We start from the raw sequence: 23,552 nt of genomic DNA, 5'->3' as shown, positions 1-23,552 counted from the left end.
GGAGGGTTAGGGTTAGGGTGACTGCTTGCTCTGGACAAGAGTCTTCCACATAACGAAATACAAACGTTAAATGCATTTAATATGCAAATGTAAATCCATCTGCTCTACTGTGAATAAGAAGGGGGGGGGGGGGGTGCCGCACCTCCAGGGACCTCCTCCATGAAGATCTTGATGAAGCCGTCCTGGCTGACGGAGCCCAGGTACTGCACAATGTTCCTGTGCTGCAGCCTCTTGTGCAGGGCGATCTCCTCGTGCAGAGGCTGGGAGTACCTTGGGGGGGGAGGGGGGGGGGAGAGACACGCTGAGCCCAAAGCCCTGTGAAAGCGCATATTACCACCTGCATGCACTAGGTTGGGCGGGGAGTTACGGTTCCCAGCCAGTGCACAGTGTCCCAGCGATGATGCTGTGAGCTGATAAAGCTGCTGGAAAGTTAGCGGTGTGATGTGCGTTAGCGGGGTACAGGCTTTTCCACACAGCATGGGCGGCTTTGCTGTGCCTGCAGCTGCAAGCGTACCGATACACATTTCCAAACTGCGGCGTGGGAGCATCTGACCTCCTCAGAGGCAGCTGTGGCGGCATCTGAATATCTAAACACTTACACAACTGCTGGCAGAAGTGCAGCGCTGTTGCGGGAACAGAAGCTTCTCGTGCTTGTCCCTCCCTGTGTGCATACCCTGCCTCGGCATGGCCAGTTGTGTGCTTGGTTTGTCTCACCGTGACAGCATCTGCACTAGCACTGCGGCGAGATAAAGGCAACCCTCCAGCATACTCACATGCAGCCAACAGCTGCATTCCACACTACAGGAACCACTACAGCACTGCAACTCAGCAGGTGCTCATTGGAGGACAGGCGCTATTCTACTGAAGCCATGTGAACAACTTTCAGGCACCTAACAATGTGCAGGGTGCCTGAGAGCGGTGAGATGAGGGGACCCTGGCCAGCCCACCCACCCAAATCCAGGACAGAACAAATCCAATTTCTTCCACTCCTGTGGGATGCTGGTCATTACTGGCTGATGGCACATCCAGATTCGAACCTGGGCCATAGAGCTCAGCTTGCACTCTAGGTGAGAGCCTTAACCACCGAACTACTTAGGAACTCTGACCGAACATTAGTTTGCCACGACACACATGCTCACCCCTTTAAAAACTACCATCTGGATGTTCCATGATCACTTGGTAATTACAGAATAATAATGATAATAATAATAATAATACATTGATGAGGAAGAGAGGAAGGAGAGAGCAGAGACGTCGTTCCGTACGAGCTGTCTTTTTCCGGGATTTCCTTGATGGCGATGCGCACTTGGTTGCTCAGGTCCCTCCCAGCGTACACCACTCCGTACGTCCCCTTTCCCAGAACCACCCTGTCTCCGCTCTCGTTGGTCTCGTACATGTACTGCAGAGAGAGAACAGGTTATTTCCCCCAGAGTTCCCTGCCAAAGCAACTCCACAGCACTGATGCATGAAGACATGGGGGGGCTGTAGAGAGCCATTGTGACATATTCTTTGGCTGGGCGTTCAGCCATATCTTCATTCATAAAACTGTTCTGACTCGCCCGGGCCAGGGCTCTCCAGAGCCTACGCTGCATCAGATTAGGAATTACGAGCGGGATAGTGTGGGAGATGGAATTACAGCTCACCTAACGGCCAGGAAGCAGCTGAGGACTTTGGTCTCGTTAGTGCTGCTGAGCAAACCCACTTCAAAAACAGACTGTGTGACAGTGAGAGGGAACTCACCTCCAGCACCCCGCCACAGAGAGAGGCCGAGTCTGTCACAGAGACTTCCTTCTGCTGGACCAGAGAATTCACCAGCTCACAGAACCTAGTGGATGGACATGAATATGAACATCCCCACACAGACACACACGCACACACACGTACACACACACGCGCGCACACAAGTATGCACAGACACATGCATGCATGCACACACACACAAAAATACAAACACACAGACAGCCATACAAACATGTACAGAGATAAATACACACACACAGACAGACACACAGACAGACACACACACACACACACACACACACACACACACACAGACAGACACACACACACACACACACACACACACACACACACACACACACACACACACACACACAAACACGGTCATCTGTTTCATTCATAAGACTGTTGAAATGGGAGAAATGCCACATCCCACACATTTCAGCTTCCTCTGAGTTGAAATCAAGTTCATCTAATACACAGAGAGAGACCTACAGCATGAGCTCCAGTTCTCCACCATGAGGTGACTGTGTGTCACAGTCCACACAGATGTAACCAATGGTTTGCATCGGACAGATACCAGCAACCTCCTCGTCTTTTATTTACCGAGTGCCGTACTGAGATACAAGCTTTTCCAGTTCCTGAAATTAATCTTCTGCATAACTCAGCCAAAGGGCATCAAACACACCTATTGTTAAAATATTAGTTTCACACACTGACTATGCACACACATTGTCTAATACGGGCTCCTACGATGTCAAATTCATTTCCTATTTTTCCTCCCAGGTTGACTGAAGCAGTTATTAATTCCAGGATTCACACTTTGGCAGAGAAGGTTTACATGGATCATACACAAACACACAGCCTCATGGGAAACTGGTACAGTGACTGGCAGCTTCGTGCTCGTGAGGGAGAGGCAGGAGACAATGACGACATGGAAACCATCTCCAAAAATAGGTCAGGTTCTCCATAAGTCACACCCAAACAGGAGGTTACTGCAGTGCAAATCTGCCCCACACAACTGCCCTTTGCAAGGAAGGCCAAAATAAAAAGGAGAAAGCAATAGAACGCCATTTTACAGCCCAATGCTAGCACACAGTATGCACAACGCACAGCACACACCCACACTTTTCACATCAGTGCACACACAGTGAGGAGTTAAAGGATGACCCTATCATACACCCACAGTTTTATAAACGATTGCACAGCATTAGATTGCACTACACGCATTTAGCAGACGCTCTTACCCAGAGCGACCTCCAGCATAATATAAGTGTATCCATTCAATTTAAGAGCGCAACAGTGTTAGACCAAGCTAACAACAATCCCAGACCAGTGAGAGTGAACATAACACTATTCAAGCCTTACCACAAGTTAACTTGTGCAATCTGACAGAAGCCATGTATACTACAAAACAACAGTCCCTAGAACACCGAATCAAAATACATCACAATACTACACGTAAAATTAACATCAAATACTAGAAGTAGCAGGTGTTACTGAAAGTGAAGCGTTAACAGATGATCCGATGGCACGCCCACACTGTTATTACACATTACAGAACAGCACGCACAGTGTCCAGTTAACGGCCGACCCGACGGCACGCCCACACTGTTATTCTACATTACAGAACAGCACGCACAGTGTACGGTTGACGGCCGCCCCGACGGCACGCCCACACTGTTATTCTACATTACAGAACAGCACGCACAGTGTACGGTTGACGGCCGCCCCGATGGCACGCCCACACTGTTATTCTACATTACAGAACAGCACACACAGTGAGTGTACAGTTAACGGCCGACCCGATGGCACGCCCACTCTGTTATTCTTCATTACAGAACAGCACGCACAGTGTCCAGTTAACGGCCGACCCGACGGCACGCCCACACTGTTATTCTTCATTACAGAACAGCACGCACAGTGTACGGTTGACGGCCGACCCGATGGCACGCCCACACTGTTATTCTACATTACAGAACAGCACGCACAGCGTCCGGTTGACGGCCGACCCGATGGCACGCCCACACTGATATTCTTCATTACAGAACAGCACGCACAGTGTACGGTTGACGGCCGACCCGACGGCACGCCCGCACTGATATTCTTCATTACAGAACAGCACGCACAGTGTACGGTTGACGGCCGCCCCGACGGCACGCCCGCACTGATATTCTACATTACAGAACAGCACGCACAGTGTACGGTTGACGGCCGACCCGACGGCACGCCCACACTGTTATTCTACATTACAGAACAGCACGCACAGTGTCCGGTTGACGGCCGCCCCGACGGCACGCCCGCACTGTTATTCTTCATTACAGAACAGCACGCACAGTGTACGGTTGACGGCCGACCCGACGGCACGCCCACACTGATATTCTACATTACAGAACAGCACGCACAGTGTACGGTTGACGGCCGACCCGATGGCACGCCCACACTGATATTCTTCATTACAGAACAGCACGCACAGTGTCCGGTTGACGGCCGACCCGATGGCACGCCCACACTGATATTCTTCATTACAGAACAGCACACACAGTGTCCGGTTGACGGCCGACCCGGCGGCACGCCCGCTCCCGCCGCAGGCCTCCTCGGTACCCACCCTTTGCAGTGCAGCTCGCTGGGAAAGTACAGCTGGAAGTCGTCCGAGTTGTAGAGGACATACAGGAAGCAGCTGCGCTCATCAAACTTGGACACGCTGGGGGGGTCACAGGGACAGAGAAAAAACAGTGAGTCCCCGCGGCACTTTACTGCTTTTTACCCAGAATCCAATGCACAAAGAACACATCACTGGCACGACTAAAGCCTGTTAAAGCAGCCAGGCGAACGTAACAAATCGCTGCATTGCTGTAAAACACATAAGCAGCATGGTAGCAGCGGTCAGAGAGCGTGACTTTAGGAGGTACAGGATTTTGGGTTCCCAGGGGAAGCGTCAGAAAACCAAAAATAGGGGGAAGAACAGCGGGATGTTGATCTACAGTGATGGTGCCAAAAATTTTTCAGAGAGGAAAAAATGTGCAGCCTCCAGCCAATGGCTGGGCTCCATCTGCAAAGCCACCCTTCCCCGCTTCCTGTGCAATCTGTATCAGAGGCTGAGCGAACACGCCAGGGGGACCGGGCGGCCCGGGCTCACTCTCACACACACCTCACTCCGCGGATCGCCGACACAGGGAAGGTCCACTGGTGCAGGCCTTTCTGAGGAAGAACCACATGACCTTCCGTCAGACACACTCAGACACAGCGGGTAGCGAGTAACGTGCTCGGATCTATGAGTCACTCTTCTGAGGCATCTGCGGTCATGTTCTCCATGTAAATAAATACATCATGCTTCCATATAATAATAATAATAATCACCTGGTCATGAGATGTGCTTCCATTCCACTGAAAGCACTCAGTTACCTTTTAATACAATGTTGTTTTATTCCGTACCGGGTTACCGTTAGCTAATGCTTTAGAAGACCGGCTCATATTTTGCAAAGCTTTCAGAAATGAATGGCTACAGCAGCCAGCTTCAGACCCTCCCACTATTTACGGTCACGCCGGTAACGGAATAAAGAGAGCAGTGTTTGAAACCACATTCGGACAGGAACGCTGCTCAAATGTTCTTACCACGGTGTTCATTTTTGCAGCTGTGCTGTTGGCTGTGGGGTGTGGGGTGTGAAATCCTCAGACAGGGGTCAGTGTCAGTTTGCGCTTATACTCGAGCTGCTCTCTGAACTCCCCTCCCAACCCCCTGCCTCTGCCTCACACAGCCCCGCACACGGCTGTCGTACTGATCCGTTCCCCTTGGGTCTGCGTGCGGGGACGCAGGTGAGTAACGCGCTGCAGTGACACTTCCTTACCTGCTGCGGGGTGATGTGCTTCAGCTGCACCGCCCTGCTCTCGTCCTCCTCGCTCACACTCACCACCGACGGCTGGAACACCTTGCTGGGCTCCAGGATCAGAACCTGCAGACCACAGCAGGGAAGACCAGCCTGTTAGGGACCCACAGAGCCTCAGCTTCCTTCGGGGCAGCACTGCCTGCCCATAGCATCACACTGCGCTTGCTCGGGACACACCCCTATCCAGAGCCACCTACAGAGTTTACATAACATCCATTTCAACAGGTGAATATTTACTGGTGCACTGTGGCTTAAATACCTTGCCTGAAGGTACAACAGAAGTACCCTACCTATCAAACAGGTAATCTTTGAGTCACAAGCAACGCACCACACTGCTGCCCTACTCTTTACCACACCACCACACTGCTGTTACCCACATGCAAACACAGAATTACCTTATTTCGACCATATCCCGACAAACCTCACAACCCTTAAAATGACTGTAAAATAATGCTAAAACATACCCAGGGTTAGTGTTACAATTATCACTTGCTGTATATATTGAAATGAAGCTTCAATAAATTTTTCATTTAGTTGGTAAAGTACATTTTAACATTGCATTTTGTCATATTGCAGATACTCTTATCCAGAGCAACTTGCAAAGAAAAGTAGATAGATATCTAAAGATGAGCCTCGAGGACAGTGCAGCTCGCAGATGGAGTAAAAGGCCTTAGATACCCGCGTTGCGGAGGGAAAGGGCGGGGCAGGAGGCTTACAGGACACCGCGCTGTGGACACTGTGGGCTTGCAGGCCTGCAGCATCAGCTCCATCCAGAAGTCCACCGTCTCCTGCTTGGGAGACTTCACCTCAGGCGGCTTGGAGAACTGCCGGTACAAGATGTATGTCTCCATGATCGATCCCACAAACCTGGGCGGGGAGGGGCAGGATGTCACAAAAATAAGGTTTACGGTTTCTTTTTCTCTCCTCTTGAAAATGCACCATGTTCAGCGCTTTGTGACGATTTTATTCCCAGCAAAACTGCACTGTCACAAATTCAATTTGACTAACTCATTAATTGGTTTAACAAAAGAAATCTTATTGACATAAAATAAAGAATTCAAACCCGAGGATCTTACTGTGATCCTATAAAGCCTTGCTGTTCATTGTTCTTAAAACTGATTATGAAACGATGATAACATGACTTCTTATCACTGTAACATGATATCTTTTTCAGGTGTTTGTGTGATTGCGCTCTAAACTTGCGTGCCTTTTGAAAAACAGGAAATAAGTGTGAATGTCGAACAAGTTAATTCTTTATTAATAAATCAATACATGTTAATGCTTTACTAATAAAGTTAGGAGAATGTGACATCTTTACATTTCAGCCAGTTCTCCTCCTGTGAAAGCCTGCCTGAGTGCTTCCGTTTCTCGCATCTTACCAGAGGGGAGCTTTCATCTTGTAGAGCTTCTCCGACGCCTCGATCACTTTCTTGTGCTCGTTGGCCAGAATGCTGGCCCCCAGGTAGAAGCCCACATCCCAGTAGTCCTGCATCTTCTCCAGGGTCCCTTTCCTGCCCAGAAGGCTGCTCAGCGTCACCCCTGTACCCCAAAAACACAGCCGAGGCTCGAACCCTCTCCACAGAAAGCTGCAGCTGCCGTCTGCTATGCACAACTTTCCTGCTGCGTTTGAATAATGCACTGTATCTGAATATCAGAATGAACGGAATGTGTGGATTTTAAGACATCTTTGGAGGTCCCTAACCACAAGAGCACTTTCCTGTGTTTGTCTCATAGGGGCCAGTGACCCAATAAGGGCTTAAATGGAACAGTTTGCTGCACTGTATCCACTCACAACAAACGGGCCAAGGACAATCTGAGTGCACGGTCTGCCAAAACGCACACTCTCCTGTCCCTGTTTGACTACCCATGACACACAAAACCAAACAAACAGGAGAGGCTGTCATTTGCTCCACCTGAGGTGCACCTGTTTCCTATCGCACCTCGCTGAATCAGGCTGAATATGAGAGAGGGCCGCGCAGGGCGTCTGACGTACCGATTTTCCGCAGCTCGATAGAGGTGTCGAACTCGTGGCCTGCTGCCATCAGGAGAACGACGTTGTTGATTCCAGAGTGCAAGGTTGGCTCGCTCTCAAAAGCCTTGCCGTACCTGGAAGCACGGGGGGGAAAAGATTCGACTTTGGAGCGTGAATTGAACACTTTACAGAGCCGGACTAGCATGAGGGTAACCCTGCTATTGATAAGGTGTCTTCACTATGAACATCACAGCTTTGTCAGCTTGGTGTGGCTTTTCAGGTGCTTGGGATAGAGTTCAATCTAAACTTTGGCCCAAAAGACAGCACTCCACAGCTTTATAGTTTGATAGAAGTTTCACGATTCTACCCAAATACAAATCTGATATTTGAATTACTGCAAATATCGTACTTGCAAGGCAGCTCAAGGTTTTCACCTTACCTAAGGTCAAAACTCTACCAAGCGCTACCATAACGCTCCTAATACAGGGGACCATAGAAAAGTACAGACTCTCACCAGTAGCAGGCCTGATCCCGGCTGCAGCAGTCCGTAAAGCCAGAGGTGAGGAACATGTCCTTGTAGATGCGCCCGCAGAGGCAGTACACATCCGACGCCACCCTCCCACCCGACTCCACGATGGGCAGGATGATGGACAGGGCCTTCGCGCGGTCGCCCGGGAGATTCCTCCTACACGCGACAAGACCAATCAGGATTATCAACCTGGTGAGATCACCCCGCCTCCGTCCTCCTTCTAAGCATTTTCAGTTCCAATCAGTGAGAGATACACATCTGATCCATACTGCAGCACTGTCTGTGACCCAGCAGAGAGGATCATGGACCTTATTCAATGAAGAGTGAGCTGCAGCATGAGATCTGACCTGCTTTTAATCACAGCACATATGTCCTCTTGTTAGATGCCACAAAGTATCACTTGCCAGATCAAGTTCATTTTATTTGCTAAACAAATCAGCCATCGCAAATCTATAAATAAACTCTGTGAGCAGCAGGTACCTGTTCAATGCAAATATGAAGTGAAACTTGATATTCTGCTGGGTAGCCACCATACATGTGGGCAGGTTCGTCAGGGTCTCCACCAGTTTAATGATGGCATCATAGTCCTGGAGTTGGATCACATTTCACTACATTATTCATGTGTTTGCAGACACCTTTAATATTGTATATTCTTATTTAAACATTTATGTGCAGCAGGGCAGCTCAGGTCAGTCAAGGTTACACCTACAGCGACTCTTCAGTCTTCATATATATGACTGAGAACCGGTGTTACCTTGACTGGCCTTAGCGTCTCCGCTGCACATAAATGTTTAAATAAAAATATACATTATATACGCACAGACGTCAACTTTATATTCGGTATTGCTTCTATATACATAAAATAATCACCTGTAGACAGTTTGTAAGGTTACATTCAAATCCCATTCGATATGCATTAACAAAATACAACATTTTCACAGGAGGGATTTTTTTCTTTTCAGGTAACTTGCATGCTCTGCATGTACCTGTCCTTCACAGACATGCATACATATACAACACACACACATGCGTGCTGGTCTTTGGCTCTGGCTCACTGATGAGTGTGGCACGGCTCCTCCTCGGGGCCTACCTGGATGTCCCTGTAGGACAGCAGCAGATTCATGACGATGTCCGGACTGAGCAGCTCCACCGTGTCCAGGCGGTTCTGGATCCGGCCCAGCTCCCGGCTCAGGTCCTTCCCTGTGAACCTCTCCCTCGCAGTGCGGATCTCGTGCCGGATTGACTCCCGGAAATACTCGCTGAGGGGAAGAGTCAGTGCCGAGTCAGTGCCCGACCCCCTCCCCTCACTCCTCCCACTGCCGACTCAGCATTCTCATTTAGCAGACACTCTTACCCAGAGCGACTTGCATAGGTTACAATTTTTACACATTATCCATTTATACATTGGATGTTTACTGAGGTAATTCTGGGTTAAGTACTTTGCCCAAGGGTACAACAGTAGCGCCCCAGAGGGGAATCAAACCAGCAACCTTTTGGTAATGAGCCCTGCTCCTTGAGTACAACTGTGCTACACTGCCACCCAAATTCCAACTTCCATACACTGATTTCCTTTTAAATCATCAGGTGTGAGCCAGGCAAAATTACATCCGTCGACTGACACCCACAAGACCGAGCTACAGCTCAGTGAAGCAGATAGCGTGCCCTTTGCAGATGGAGACAGGCTCCTCCTGGCCTCTATGGGGCGCTGCGCTAACCTGGAATGAACGTGAACGTTCTCCAGCAGCCGGACCAGGCGCTCCACCAGCGGGGTGAGCAGGGGCTCCAGCTTGAAGCTGGGGCGCAGGAGCTCCTTAATGCCGGTTGCCAGCCCTGCATCGCAGGCGAAAACCCTCCCCTGGGGGGACACCACGTACGGGATGAAGGTGTAGCTCCCACACTGCTCCTGTAGGGGGCAGTCACACAGACAGACAGATGGGTGGACACGCACATAAACGAGCATGCATGCAAACATACACACACACAAGGATGCATGTGCATGCACACACACGCATGCATTCACATACACAAACACAAGCATACACACATGCTGATTCACACTGCCCTCATGAAAAGCTCAATACTTCAAGTGGGGACCATATGGTCACAGTCACAGTTACAGTCAGCTTGCTGCATCTACAACTGACAGCATTAAAAGCAGAAGGAAATGTCACTGTGGACACAAAATACCTTGCAGACTTGTTGAATGTTTATAATGGACAGTGGATCAACAGATTATTCATGAATATGACAAGTAAAGCCCATTAAGTGCTGAATAATTTATTTTCCGTTTTAATACAACCCAGCTGCACTATTACAGACAGTGTATAAATAACTGATGGCTCCTGCAGCAACGGAGGCAGCAGCCTGAATCCTGTGGTTTAATTTCTCCATCGAAAGACTAATATTTAACTGACAAACCCACAGGCCCGAGTTTAGATTTTCCCCAACAGATTCGTACACAACTTTTTACCACCGTTTTACATATGGCAACAAGGACTAATGTTTTTTCCATCCCAGAATGCTTGCAGTCTTTGCAGGACAAACAGACCAAAGCATTCCTGCTATTTTCGGGAAGGATTCGTCCCCAGAGGGGGTTTGAACTTTCCGAGAAATTCCCTGCCCCTATAATGCTTCTAGGTAAATTAATTACTTTAAAATTAAAATTAAAAGTTTTACTTTTAAAAAGTTTAGCGTGCTTTTTACTCAGTCTATATAAATGATAAAGCCCGCGCATTAAACCTTGAGAAGTCAGTGTTTATATTTAATTTCACATCTGGTCACTTCGCATGAATGAATAGACGATGGTGGACTCGAAACGTTGTAGTCTGATTTCTGTGATTACTATGTGGAAACGATAAGCGTTTGTGGCCATGTTAGGTTATTTTATCCGTGCCAAGACGATAAAACTTTAGGTCACCATTCAGAAAAAAGGCAAATAGCCAAGGGGAAAGTAACCGTTTGGCGAAACATTTGGGTTTTGGCTACCCAATTTCCCAAATACTGTAAAATCATTTCAACTGGAGATGAAACTCTCTGGTATAATCTCCCATGCGGGTGCGTCGTAAGCGTAAAGCGCCTGCAGGCGTGCGCCCGCCGCCCGCCGCCCTCCGGCTTCGGGGTGATGGATACCTTCAGCGCTTGCAGGTCGTTCTCCTGTTTGTTGCAGTAAAGTATGACGTTGTTGGTCATGCTGAAACTTTCCCTCACGCCGAGGTGGTAGAACAGGGATGGCTGACAGAAGGAGTCGCTCATTTCCACCACGGCAACATCTGAAACAAACCATCATACCATAACTTTGACGCCTGAAGTCGGCTGCCAGCACTTCACGCCTTGTTGGCTCGCTTCCGAAAGGCACTTCTCGCAAATGCAACACAGCTAGCTGGAGAGTTAGCAACGTCGCTACCCACCTGGAATATTGCTACTAATCAAATCGATAATGGACAGTTTGACATGTTGTACTCAAATTCCATTCGATATGCATTTATAAAACAGAACATTTTTACAGAATGGGTTTTCTTTTTCTTTCCAGGTAGCCTACATGCCCCGCATTTGTTCCTTCATTCCTGCACCCTGGCAGGTACGTTTAGCGTCATGTTCGCACTTGCCTGCGTTATAAAAGCTGTCCAAAACATCCGTCGTCCCGAGTGAGATCCTTTCGAAAGGAATGGTTTTGAACACGGCGTGCGCATCCGCGCATGCCTCTTTCAGACATTTCAGTGACAAGTTCTCTTCTGTCTGAGGCAAAGACGCATCTTCAACGACGACGTAGACTACCACCAGAGCCCTCGTCCGACTCCGCGGCGAGATAATGGTTTTATTCGCGCTGCTCAGTTCGATGGCCAGGGGGTCCTGCCACAGGCTTCCAGCGGACACTCGGACGGGATCCTTCCGTCGGAGGTCGTGCAGACTCATCCGCCTGCGTCCGGTTCTGTCCATTCCTCGTTCCTGGACAGGTTTCTCGGTCAGAAACAGAAATCCCTCGCCCGTAGCACAACCATGTTTCTCTGATTCCCCAGGTAAGAGGTCTGATACATTCCCACCCCGATTAGACACGCCTCTCAGAAACTCCGCAAGAGTGGAGCAGTTTCGCCCGCCCCTGCCTCCGAGCACGTATAATCTTTCTCTTTACCCCCCACAGGCAGTCTGGCGCTTATGACTGTTGCTATTGAAGTTGATTTTAAAACACCGAAAATGACTATCCATACAACTGTTTTTTTCCCAGTTCCAGCCCCAAAGCCGGTGGATGTGAAGTTATTTCCGCCTATGGATCTTCTCGCCTAGTGGACTGGTATTTCATAGACATACCTTATTACAAGTCTCAAGATCCAATTACCGTTTGTCAACACCGCCTTACAATGTAGAACATTCGATCGGATTCGTAAAAACAGAGCCCTAAAAAGTTTGCAGCGCAACAAAAACTAGTGCTATTGCACTACGACCCACCGGAATCATTGTCAGTAATATGACATTGCAAATGGATTTTTAAAAATAATTTCTGTCTGTGCACTTATCCATACACATTCCAGGCGGGCAACGAACAGAATCGGTGTTAACACCGACATTGCGGGATACACTTCGAACGTATTTGTTTTCTGTGGCATTTCTTCGCGGTTTACCTAGACGCCTTTCAAGACTTTGGACACAGTGCCCTGAATTGAGAAACACTGCCCTCAGTAATCGGGAAGTACTGCCCTCTAGTGGCTCTTAAAATATTAGTTTTGATTCTTCCGAGTTCCCGGCGCACTTCAGGTGGTCCCGTTCTCCACATTTATTCCTACCCTCATTTAAACAGCAACAAAACACAGTATAGCTGAACCCTAAATTTTTTTTAAAATATATAAATATAATCAACGCGAGGGTCGCATTTATGCACACCTTTGAGCAATGTTTAAGTAATCATTTTATATTTTATCCATATGTTATTATAAATTCATTGGAGGCTTATGATCAAACGTATGAATGCATATGGAGGTCGATCTATATGAAGATGTAAAAGGAAAAGAACTTCAATGTACATTAGTAAGCGTCATGTAAAACGGTAAGGAATCATCATTACGATTTTAAAATGGATAAAATGGTGGATTGAAAAGTCTGACATCACTTTTTATTTGGACCTTTAACGGCATGCTGAGCAATAAATACTAGTACTCCTAGCATAGTGACGCACTTATTTGGAAGTCGTCTGCTGAATGATGCAATGTAATGTGATGTAATTATTCTTTTGTAAAACTGATGCATTTTAGTAAATTCCATTTGACTGCAATGACTAAAATGAATCAGATTAGCTGGAGTGCTAAAAATAAAGCTGGACGCAGTGCGTTTTCCATAAGGTATCTAAACACTTTTAAACCTTTTTAAAACACTTTTAAATCAATGTAGTGTATACCAAAAGTCAACGGGGGCAACATGCAAAACACGTCCCTGACTCAAGAAGGGGCAAGAAATGGAAGAAACTGATTTTATGCCCCAAAATTAGTCCTCACCGTCACAGCTCATCATCTGAAATCACATCTTTTTTAGACTGCTTTTTAAAGATTTATGTTCCGTAATATTTGCACCTTCCTTGCTCTTTGTGTTTGTCTAATTTTGTATGTTTTTATTATGCTTCTTTTGATTTTTTGCCTTTATTTTCCTGTTTCCATTGTGTATGATATCTTCTTTAGCACCTTAACCATGTATGAAATGTGCAGTATGGATATTTATCTTTACCTCTATGTGGCTTTGACTCATTGTGGACTTTTGAGCCTGAAGCTGATAACTCACAATCATGACTACAGAGGCACTATGCAACAAAAAGTGAAATGATGAGCAATTTATGCAATATGACCCTGTGGAGGTCTTACAGACAACACGGATTTAATACAGCTCACCTCTCCGCCAATAGCCACTCTCCAGCAAGGCTGGATGACTTATCGCCCTGAGGTTTATTGCTTTTAGATTAATGTGAATGGAATATCAGGCTACACTGTGTAATTTGATTTACAAGATATACGAGTTATTGATATGGTACCTGTTAACAATAGGAATGGGATGACAGGGACAGCCTTGTGTTCAAAGCAGTTAATGGCTGATCCCTCAAGACTGTCTCCTGCTGGACAGTCCTGAGATTTTACTACAGCCAGGCTGCAACAAGACTCAATGAGTGACAGGAAGCCAGATGGAATTTTATATGATCTTTATGTACAATATAAAACATTTAAAAAGAAACTGAAATATACACTTACACTGAAGGCTCCCAAAACTAGAAATAGAAAAAAATGTAAAGGATAAAGCATAGAAATTTGCAGGGCAGCATAATTTGTTTTCCATGAAAGTTTAAGTAATGCAAATATTTGTACAACTACCTCAACACATACTGCACAATGGCGAAAAGAAGTATGCGTGCTTCTGTTTGTGTACGCTGCCATATAAAGCAAGTGGAGATTAAACTCACAGGTCTACAGATAGAAAAGCAATGCATGTTAAAAAGCATCCAAGAGTTTTTCCATCTCTGCGCCTGAACTATGCTCATACTTTAGCATGTATCAAAAACACCCAGGGCTCATATTCAATATCTCCAGTGTATTTACACAAACCGATTTGGACATCACTTCAGAGATATTATTTGTATTCAAGTGTTCTGTTGAAAAAATATATATTTATATATTCTGCTGGGATAACCATTAGCGATTCTGAGCGCTTAGCTTCGGGCTGATGGGGTATGCACTGCTTGGTACAGGATGCTAACAAACCGAGACTGACCGCAAAACTGCACTAATACAAATGACCTGAGAATAGAAAGTCAGATGTCCTTTTTGCAGACACCATAAACAAACAGAGGTGTTTCCTGCCACCTGTGTGCACCATTTGTTCCGCCAACCATGAACGCTGTTTAACCCATCTCAGTGTGAGTTTGTGTGGCTCCGGGAGAGCCGGTCCTTTGTGAGTTAGAGACTCCGTTTCCCAGGACTCCCTGCATCGCGCAGGGGGCCGCTCATTCGTCCAGGCCCTCGTCGTCCTCCTCCTGCTTGGCGTCCACCTCGGTGGTGTCGGAGAACTCGTGCAGCAGCACGTACTCACGGCTGCTGAAGCCGAACTTGAGCACGTCCTTCTCCTTCAGCTCGTAGTAGCGCTGCGGCTCGATGCGCTGGTTGTTCAGGTAGGTGCCGTTGCCGGAGCCCAGGTCGATGATGTAGGGCTTCACCCGGCGGCCGGTGGTGCCGTCCGCACGCGTGAACTCCACCAGCCTACAGACAGAGAACAGAAAAGGCACTGCCGATATTAACTTAAGAAGACAACAGGACAGCAGATGCCACCTCTGTGACTCTGTTGTAATGATCAGTGTTTTTTTTTCCAAGGTAACAAGCAGACTTTCCACACATTAAACACACAGCAAAAGATTAGGGCTTCAGGTTTGTCTGTGGTACTAATATTTTCTCTCCCAGGAATTCTCCCAATGCATAAGAAAGACCCTCCTGGATTCTGTTTCCCGGGCTAAAATCCTAAAATAAAATGAATGCATCAGAAAGAATAACAGGATCTTATGAGAGGTTATGAGAACTGATTGTGCCAAAAAAAAAAAAAAGCACGTCTGGGACCTCTGCTGGTCAGGACACTAAAACACTCCCTCTTTCCTGTCCATTCTTCTTTCTACTACAGCTGTTTCTGTAGAGTGGAAGCTTAGACACAGGCCCTCTGCTGGACACAGAGCTGAAACACTGACTATTTCACAGTCCTGCCACTTTCACTGTACTTACCCTGTACAGTGGAAGTTGAGACATGAGGACTCTTAAGAAATGCTATCTTCTGACATGTTAAACCCTTCTTTAACAGAGTGCACTCGTGTTCCATGCGAACTGCCCGTTTCTCTAATGCATTTTAGCTTGGCAGCTGACTGAATGCTTTCAAAAGGAACGATGACCTAATAAGCTGAACGGTGACCTTTTGGAAACAAACTGCTGTCCAACAGAGGAGAACTGGAGCGCACAGGGCCCCTGCTCCCCTGTATTGTAACCTGGCGTGCTGTTTGGAGCAGGCTGAGAGGGTGCTCACCTGTACTGGAACACGGCGTGCTGTTTGGAGCAGGAGGGGTGGTCGATGGGGATGTCCGCGATCCTCCGCTGGCGGCCCAGCAGGTAGGCACTCTGGCGGTGGATGTACATGACGGGCAGGGGCTCGTCGTTCTTAAAGGGGTAGAGCCGCCACCTCCGCTTGGGGATGCGTGCCTCAGGGGGCTCGTTGTACTTGATCACCACCCCCCGGAAAGTGTTGGTATCTTCCACCAGCGCCCCCGACAGCTCGAAGTTGGGCTTCTCCTTCTCGGCGGGCGGGGTGCCGTTTTGGGGCTCGGGGTCCTCGCCGAAGGCAGGGGCGTCGGCGGTCTGGGCGTCGGCCTCCTGGCGGCGGCGGTTCTCCCGGCGGCGCTCGTCCTGCCGCTCGCGCTCCGCCTGCTGCTGCTGGAGGGTCTGTGTGTCCCTGTCCCGCTGCCGGTCCCCGCTGCGCTCTCTCCCCCCCGCGCCGCCTCGCTCGCGGTGACGCTCCCTCTCACGATCGCGCTCCCGTGACCTCTCATGCTCATGCGACCAGTCACGCCGCCGGCGCTCCTCATCGCCACGGTGATCATCCCGCTCCTGGAGGGCAGACGGGATTCACCCCGCCATCTGTTAGTTCCCAGCGTCAGCCAACACGACCTGATGTGCTTTGTACCAGCTTCTGACATATTTAGTCCTGCTTAGTAGTAAACTTGATTATATCTAACCAAAACTGTTAGAACTCCTGTCTACAACTTTTTGGAATTGCATTAAATGAACTTTTATTTGGAAATGATCTTTTTCTCTCTTGTTTATACACAGCACCTGTGGTAAGGGTAAAGTGCTTATTACTTGCTAGTACTGACCGGTGTATAACTGTGACTACAACAATGGGTTACAACATATGACCACTGTTACACTATTCACTTCAGAATAATGTAGATCTCTCTCAGGACAGTTGCTAGACGCTACATTTTCTGGTCTCATTATCACGCTTGAATTACTTTAAAGCTTCCATTTACCGTGATTCCCACCATTGTGTTTTCTTGCTAAGGTGATATGTGATACATTAATCGGGCGATATTAATGCGTACATGGCTCTGGTGTTAGCGAAATGGCAAGAATTATTATTATTGTCGATGTGATTTTTATCGAGTCAAAATAACGTGTATGTAGCACACGCTTTAAACGTGATCAGATGCCGCAGTTAAATTACCCGCTTTATTTTGACGTCGCTGCCCCGGTGCGGGCTTCGGCTTCTCCTGTTTCTGGGCGACCTGCTGTCCCGTCTTCCTGGCGATCTGTCCCTTCTTCTCGCCGGCGACCTGCTCAAAACAGAAGCGTCAGACTGAGATGGTGCCAGGCCAGAAAGCACCTTTCCTCTTAAAGATGAATGGTCGTTTAAACTAACCGAGAAGCCTCACCGATAACAAGCTAATAAAAAACGTAAGCTCATTCTAGCTAATTCACCCCAATCAACAACTGACGCTACAGATAAAAGCTACAAACTACAAACAGACAGCTAGCAAGATAATCAGGCATGGCATAACAACCGTAATTTGTTCTGAGGCCTACCTAATTAATCTTAACTCCTGTAGTTGAGTATTACATAAAACCACTCTACAAAGGCATAACCATAGCTGGCTATTTATCTTGTTAACTTATTAGCATTGTAGCTACAATCCAACAAGCTAGTGTAGCATCGGTACTGGTTAGGTACAATTAAATAGTATAGTTATATGGCAATAAATCCACCCAACCTGTCTGCTCGTCTCCTCTGGGGCGGAGGGCTGGGGCTGCTCCGGTTAGACCCCGAACTCGAGCGGCGGGACCTGCGCGGCCTGGTGGGGCTCACTTTCTCCTGCTTAATCTTCATCTTTGTTTCCCGCACTGGAGGGGGGGAGTCCGGCCGTCTGTGTCGCCTCTCCTTCTCCATTCTCCGAAATTATCGAGCGGTTACTCTCTTTTGTGTTCAAAATGAAGCTCATAACACGAACAACGTTTATCAGATTGTTTAGATCATAATGTTGAACTCTTTATAAATTCACACGCTGGCTTGAAAGTCCCCGGAAAAAATTGGGTTTCCGGTCGGACCGTTTACATTTTGTCCGGTAAAAACCTGCTTTCACTTTATGGGTTCCGCTTGCACGTTTTCAGGATAACTGGTGTATAACTCAATCGAAATACCATTCGCTCTTGTAATTGAAGGATCTGACGCAGTTAACTTTGATCATTTGATTTTAAACAGTCGAATAAACTGGCTGATTAACTAAATTGATTTAGACTGCCAGCTAGTAAGAAAGAACGCGAGTATTAAATCTATTAGCTATTTTATAGGGAAAAAAGGCAAAACGTCTTATTTCGTTTATTACACAGTATGTCGGGCTTATTTTCATTAATTTTATGCATGTCTGCTAAATGATTTATTAATAGAAACAACGTTTACACCATACATACAAAACAGGAGGAAAAAGATAAAACATTATTAGGGGTATTTCATTTACACAAAAAGACTCGCAAATAGCACAACTGCGTTTTGTTTGTCATTTTTTATGTCTCTGATGGTGTCTATGTTAATATTATGCCAAACTTGTATTTTAGACAACATAATATTTGGTTTACTATTTACCTATCTCGTGTTAGGAATATATCTTCCATATATTAGTAATAAATCAATCATATATCTAAGTGCCTCCAAAAAGAACACCACACCAACGCCATCCAGGCGCAAAACTGTACCTGTTTCTAAAAATTAAAAACGTTTCACTTGTCTCCAAAATAACCTAGAGTGGCTGCTCCATATAAAACAAGTTGTCGTTTTTCTTTGTATTTGACAAAAGTAGACGTGTCCTTTATTATCAGTTTGAATATGAATATGATTAACAAAGTAGATTATGCTAATTATTGATATTTATTTCATCATACTAGTTAGACAATATCTGCAATCTTCCAGACCTTTCTCAGATTAACGTTCCCAAAATTTGACGTACTGTAGCAGTTCTGTAAATTTCTTAATCCAGTATGTTTATTCCTACAAGTAAACTTGTAGATGATGGATTTCCATTTATGATATGGCAAATGTCTATTCTATTTTCTTCAAAAAAAAAAAAAAAACATAAAACACCTCTGGGAATTTCAGCAAACCGTATGGCACAATTTTTTTGTCAGTTACAGATTTAATTTTTTTTTTCAAAAATTCAGAATAGTTCAATAATTAATAATCCTCATTACAAACAGAATATGTGGAATATTTCAGTAAAAGTTTTTTGTGTATTTAATCGTTATTATCCCGTTAAGACGTTACCCTTGTACATAATGCCCAGGCCAGTAAAACGTGTTCCCGAACAAACTGTAAAAGTTAAGTGGGCTTTTATTCACAGGAAATTGCATGGCAGTAGGGGTTAAATACGCCCAGTTATTATGAATTAGTCTATAAATTCCAAATAGTATACTATAATAATGTTCTAATGTGTTTATTTTATTATTACTATTTTTTACCTTTCTTCCCTTCACGGCTGCCGTACCCCTGTGGAGCGAGCGGCCAACGTTGTCTTGGAAACGGTATACAGTACTCTAGCCGGGGTAGAGTTAGTTGCCACAAGTACAACTTTAATCTGAGTCGGGGTATAAGTTAGATTGTTAAGTAAGATATCTAAATATATACTGCATTTTATTTAAACTGTCAGCATGATTCCTCCGGCCGATTCTCTGTTGAAATACGACAACCCAGTCTTGGTGAGCAGGAACACAGAAAAAAAGTCTCCTAAGGTAAGAATAAAGAATAACTGGCTACCACAGTGTATCTAGCTAGTTACTTGTTATTAGCTAGCTTCTGTTCTGGGTTAATAACTAATATTAGCTAGTTATGGTCAGCTACACCGTAGCAAACTTAAATATCCACAACGATGTGTTCTCTAGCCAACCTATGTCAGGGAATATTAACTCGCTGGAATGACATAAAGCATTGTGCACAATGCGTTGCATATTTTTAACAAAGTTTTTTCTTTTGAAAAGTTGGCGGATGGTTAGCTTGCTAGCTTGTTCATGATTTATTTAACCGAATATACGGTCAGTTTATAAACCAATTACTGTAGCCAATAGCTTTGATGTTTTTATTGCATTAGCTAAATATATAACATAATTAATAACAATAGTATGTTTGCTTCGCAATCACACTAACAGGCTAACTATTGGATGACAGGAGTAGGTGGCGACAGATCGTGTGGCAAAATTCCCAAACTCGAACACATTTGGCGACACGAATCTTCCCGAAACGCATGAATCATGACCATTGAAACGCATATTGACGCTCAAAAATTAAAGCAGAAGCACGCTTCTGACTGAACGACATGGTTAACTTTAATCTGTTGCCAGGCATAACCACCAGGGTATTCATATAAAAGTCAGGAATATTATTCAGTTCGACAGTTTTAAGACAAATACAGCGTGTGTGCGGTCAATTGGACAGAATATTGGACGGAACATCTCTAAACCGTCAAGCGAAATGTGTGCTTTTTTTACTCTTCCCCTCTGTTCTGATGCTTTTGATTTTATTGGTGCTCTAAAATGTTGACATCCCTGTAAATTTCCCTCAGTTAATGCAGCAATAATTTCACCACATCTGATGACAATGATGCCATTTTCCGTGCGATTCAGGCTCGTCCCCTGAAAGTGAGCTCCATGCAGCCGGCCATGACCGCCCCGGTACCCCCTCCACCCAAGCCAAAATCCCCGCCAGGAGATGCTAACAAGCAGCAAACTGAGGAGATCCTCAATGCTATGCTGCCACCAAGGTAACTCTTCTTGGCTCGTGCTAGGCTGCTCTTCGTGCCTATAGCCTATTCTCTTTATTCACCTGGACCGCTGTTAACAGCTGCTTCCCTGCTGTTACAGGGAGTGGACAGAGAACAACCAGCTGTGGGTGCAGCAGGTATCCAGCACACCCTGCACGCGCATGGATGTGGTGAAGCTGCAGGAGCTGCTGGACCTGAAGCTGCAGCAGAGGCAGGCCCGGGAGACCGGCATCTGCCCCGTCCGCAGGGAGCTCTACTCACAGTGCTTCGGTAGGGACGTGTGGGACAGGGAGGCAGGGAGGGTGCCAGCGCTGGGGAAAGCATGCAGCATGATGGAGACAGTCTGCTCCAGGCGAGACCCAGGACTGAGCAGGCCTAACTCTGGTATTCTCTCTCCCGTCTGCACCCCTCTCCCCCAGATGAGCTCATCAGACAGGTTACCATCAACTGCACAGAGAGAGGGCTGCTGTTGCTACGGGTGCGGGATGAGATCAGCATGACCATTGCTGCCTACCAGACCCTGTACGAGAGCAGCGTGGCTTTTGGCATGAGGAAGGCGCTGCAGGCTGAACAGGGCAAGTCCGACATGGAGAAGAAGGTACAGCACGGCTAAAAGGCCTCACCACAGGATGACAGTTCACCTTCCAAAACCTGGGCACACAAGGCTATCTATGACACAGCTTACCTGAAACACTGTTACAGCAGTAATCCACAACAGGCATGGCATGTTCTTACTGCAATGTTTAAAGTAAAAAGATCACAAAAACCCTATTTTGGGGCATAAATACATTAGGACCTGAACTTCTTCCTCTGAGTCTGGTATCCATAGCCACTGACTTCAAATGAAAAAAGATGGTTTACTATCATTCCCATATACTCCCATAAGCTCACCTGTTTGCTGATGGCCCTGTGTAGATCCAGGCTCTGGAGAGTGAGAAGAAGGACCTGGAAAAGCAGGTGTACGAGCAGAAGGCCAAGAGCGAGGCCATCGAGAAGAGGGAGACAGAGCGCCGACAGGTGGAGGAGAAGAAGCACGCCGAGGAGATCCAGTTCCTCAAGCGGACCAATCAGCAGCTCAAGGTGTGGCGGCTCAGCGAGAGAATCCCACACACCTAACAGAGATCTGCAGTTACCAGCTGCCCCTTCAGCAGCGCGGCGTATTGCTCAAGCATACGAAAGAAACAGTCTGAAAAATATTCAAAATGACAACCAGTGAAGCTTTACAAATCAGGTCACAGTTCCAAGTGCAGTTTTTATAAGAACACGAATGCCAAACACTTCTTGGAGAGCTGTGTGTGTGTAGTGTTTACTTTGCTCCAACCTTAGCTTAGTCATTTCACTCAGTTTGGCTTTTTTATCTTTTTGCAATGGAAATGAATCAAGATTGTACTTAAGCCCTCTTGTCAAGAAATATTTCATTGCTGTGTAATTTGTGAAATTCATTTGTGCTGTTGTATATGTGGCCATCCAAAGAATCCAGACAAATGAGAGCAGACAGAAAAGAACATTCACAATCCAGGAAATGAGTTTAACTCATTAATAGCAGGTTACAGCCACATTTTGGTCATGTTTACAGTAAAGGTGACCAATATGATCTTCAGAATCCCATTCTCTGCTTTCTGAAACTCATGTGTTGTTTGTCCTATCCAGGCCCAGCTGGAAGGCGTCATTGCCCCGAAGAAGTGACAACGAACCCTCCTGCTTGGTTTTTGGATCGTTTCATACTACTTTTCGTACCATTTTGTCATTAAAGTCTTCATTTATGGCTTCTTTATACATTTTTATACTGTAATTCCTCACAAAAAGGCATGTGAACCATCCTGCAACTGAGTGGCACTTACTGAAGCTACATGAAAGCTGTTGTATGTGCACCACCATGCATGTTTGATCTTTCACAGTATGGAAGGCCAAGTTTAAACACCATTTCTGGCCCCTTTACAAAGCAGTGGTTTCCGTTGTGGAAAATGTGTCAATGTTCACAATTAAATTAATTCAATTTTCTGTTTTTAACAGATAAAAATTGGCATTTACTTCAGACGCTTGTGGATGCTTATTTTCTCAAGTCCCTGACCAATGACATTCATCTAAAAATGGCCAAGGGAAAGCTTAATGTTGTGTTACATTAATGAGTCTTAAAGAAAACGATTAATGGACTATTTTTCCAAAAGAAGAATCCACAGACCATTGCTAAATCATTTTACTTGTCTGTTTGTGTAAATTACACTGTTGCCAATTGACTTGTTAAATCTTAACATTTATAACCTATGCATCTATAATTTCTATTCAGGACTTACAAGAAACATTAGTGTTTGTAATGGCTGCAAATTACATACCTCCTTAAAAAGTGGCCAAACCAAACAAGGGCAGTTATTTTGCTTCCAGTTGGCGGCACTCTGAACCACTAAACATTACTGGAGAATTTGTGTAGAGAAAATACACACCTTCAGCTTAGGACAGCATTCACCGTGTAGTTACTCAAAACAGCAGATGGGCCAGATCTCAGAAAAGAAAATCTCTGACACCCACAAAAATGGGCAGAGCATACGCACAGCGTATCTCAACACTGACCTTGCTGTAAAGTGAACAAATCAAGGGACAGTCTCAGTGGCAGCAGCTGTCTAG

The 23,552-nt window shown here is 46.1% G+C and overlaps 3 protein-coding genes across 4 annotated transcripts in view; 1 reads left to right on the top strand and 2 right to left on the bottom strand.

Annotated features, from left to right (window-relative positions):
• Window positions 1-12,158, bottom strand: part of si:ch211-1i11.3 (mitogen-activated protein kinase kinase kinase 5) — a 28,274-nt gene extending 16,116 nt beyond the window's left edge. Inside the window, exons 1-15 of the mRNA XM_036538425.1 lie at window positions 11,734-12,158; window positions 11,258-11,397; window positions 9,844-10,031; window positions 9,219-9,387; window positions 8,609-8,715; window positions 8,114-8,284; window positions 7,621-7,733; window positions 7,007-7,166; window positions 6,344-6,494; window positions 5,589-5,693; window positions 4,892-4,941; window positions 4,349-4,444; window positions 1,741-1,825; window positions 1,266-1,399; window positions 143-270 (exon numbers count right to left, since the gene is read on the bottom strand). Coding sequence (XP_036394318.1) covers window positions 143-270; window positions 1,266-1,399; window positions 1,741-1,825; window positions 4,349-4,444; window positions 4,892-4,941; window positions 5,589-5,693; window positions 6,344-6,494; window positions 7,007-7,166; window positions 7,621-7,733; window positions 8,114-8,284; window positions 8,609-8,715; window positions 9,219-9,387; window positions 9,844-10,031; window positions 11,258-11,397; window positions 11,734-12,064 — 2,128 coding nt within the window. The 5' untranslated portion in view covers window positions 12,065-12,158. The remainder of the gene's footprint in view (window positions 1-142; window positions 271-1,265; window positions 1,400-1,740; window positions 1,826-4,348; window positions 4,445-4,891; window positions 4,942-5,588; window positions 5,694-6,343; window positions 6,495-7,006; window positions 7,167-7,620; window positions 7,734-8,113; window positions 8,285-8,608; window positions 8,716-9,218; window positions 9,388-9,843; window positions 10,032-11,257; window positions 11,398-11,733) is intronic.
• Window positions 12,159-14,364: 2,206 nt separating this feature from the next.
• Window positions 14,365-18,232, bottom strand: snip1 (Smad nuclear interacting protein). Its single transcript, XM_036538426.1, has 4 exons — window positions 17,898-18,232; window positions 17,354-17,462; window positions 16,160-16,737; window positions 14,365-15,354 (listed from the first exon to the last, which is right to left on the bottom strand). Exons 1-4 carry the CDS (start codon window positions 18,071-18,073, stop codon window positions 15,102-15,104), a joined length of 1,116 nt encoding a protein of 371 aa, XP_036394319.1. The 5' UTR covers window positions 18,074-18,232; the 3' UTR covers window positions 14,365-15,101.
• On the top strand, window positions 17,485-22,856 carry dnali1 (dynein, axonemal, light intermediate chain 1). 2 transcript variants are annotated; one of them, XM_036538428.1, is made up of 7 exons: window positions 17,485-17,583; window positions 19,824-19,905; window positions 20,794-20,930; window positions 21,031-21,200; window positions 21,350-21,528; window positions 21,846-22,010; window positions 22,581-22,856. In XM_036538428.1, exons 2-7 carry the CDS (start codon window positions 19,825-19,827, stop codon window positions 22,614-22,616), a joined length of 768 nt encoding a protein of 255 aa, XP_036394321.1. In that variant the 5' UTR covers window positions 17,485-17,583; window position 19,824; the 3' UTR covers window positions 22,617-22,856. The 2 variants fall into 2 exon arrangements, with proteins under 2 accessions (XP_036394321.1, XP_036394320.1); XM_036538427.1 differs by lacking the exon at window positions 17,485-17,583 and having other exon boundaries at window positions 19,720-19,905.
• Window positions 22,857-23,552: the final 696 nt, after the last annotated feature.

The sequence above is a fragment of the Megalops cyprinoides genome, chromosome 10 (assembly GCF_013368585.1).
Source record: "Megalops cyprinoides isolate fMegCyp1 chromosome 10, fMegCyp1.pri, whole genome shotgun sequence".
NCBI lineage: Eukaryota > Metazoa > Chordata > Actinopteri > Elopiformes > Megalopidae > Megalops > Megalops cyprinoides.
The sequence above is the reverse complement of the archived record's forward strand: the minus strand, read 5'-3'. Positions and strand labels throughout refer to the sequence as shown.

Bases quoted from the DNA above. Each gene is read 5' to 3' on its own strand.
- snip1 (XM_036538426.1), bottom strand. From the start codon at position 18,073: ATGGAGAAGGAGAGGCGACACAGACGGCCGGACTCCCCCCCTCCAGTG. The intron at 17,463-17,897 runs GTTGGGTGGATT...TGTTTTGAGCAG, and splicing joins CAGAGGAGACGAGCAGACAG to GTCGCCGGCGAGAAGAAGGG. The intron at 16,738-17,353 runs GTAATTTAACTG...TCTGCCCTCCAG, and splicing joins GCGACGTCAAAATAAAGCGG to GAGCGGGATGATCACCGTGG.
- dnali1 (XM_036538428.1), top strand. From the start codon at position 19,825: ATGATTCCTCCGGCCGATTCTCTGTTGAAATACGACAACCCAGTCTTG. The intron at 20,931-21,030 runs GTAACTCTTCTT...CTGCTGTTACAG, and splicing joins AATGCTATGCTGCCACCAAG to GGAGTGGACAGAGAACAACC. The intron at 21,529-21,845 runs GTACAGCACGGC...GGCCCTGTGTAG, and splicing joins AGTCCGACATGGAGAAGAAG to ATCCAGGCTCTGGAGAGTGA.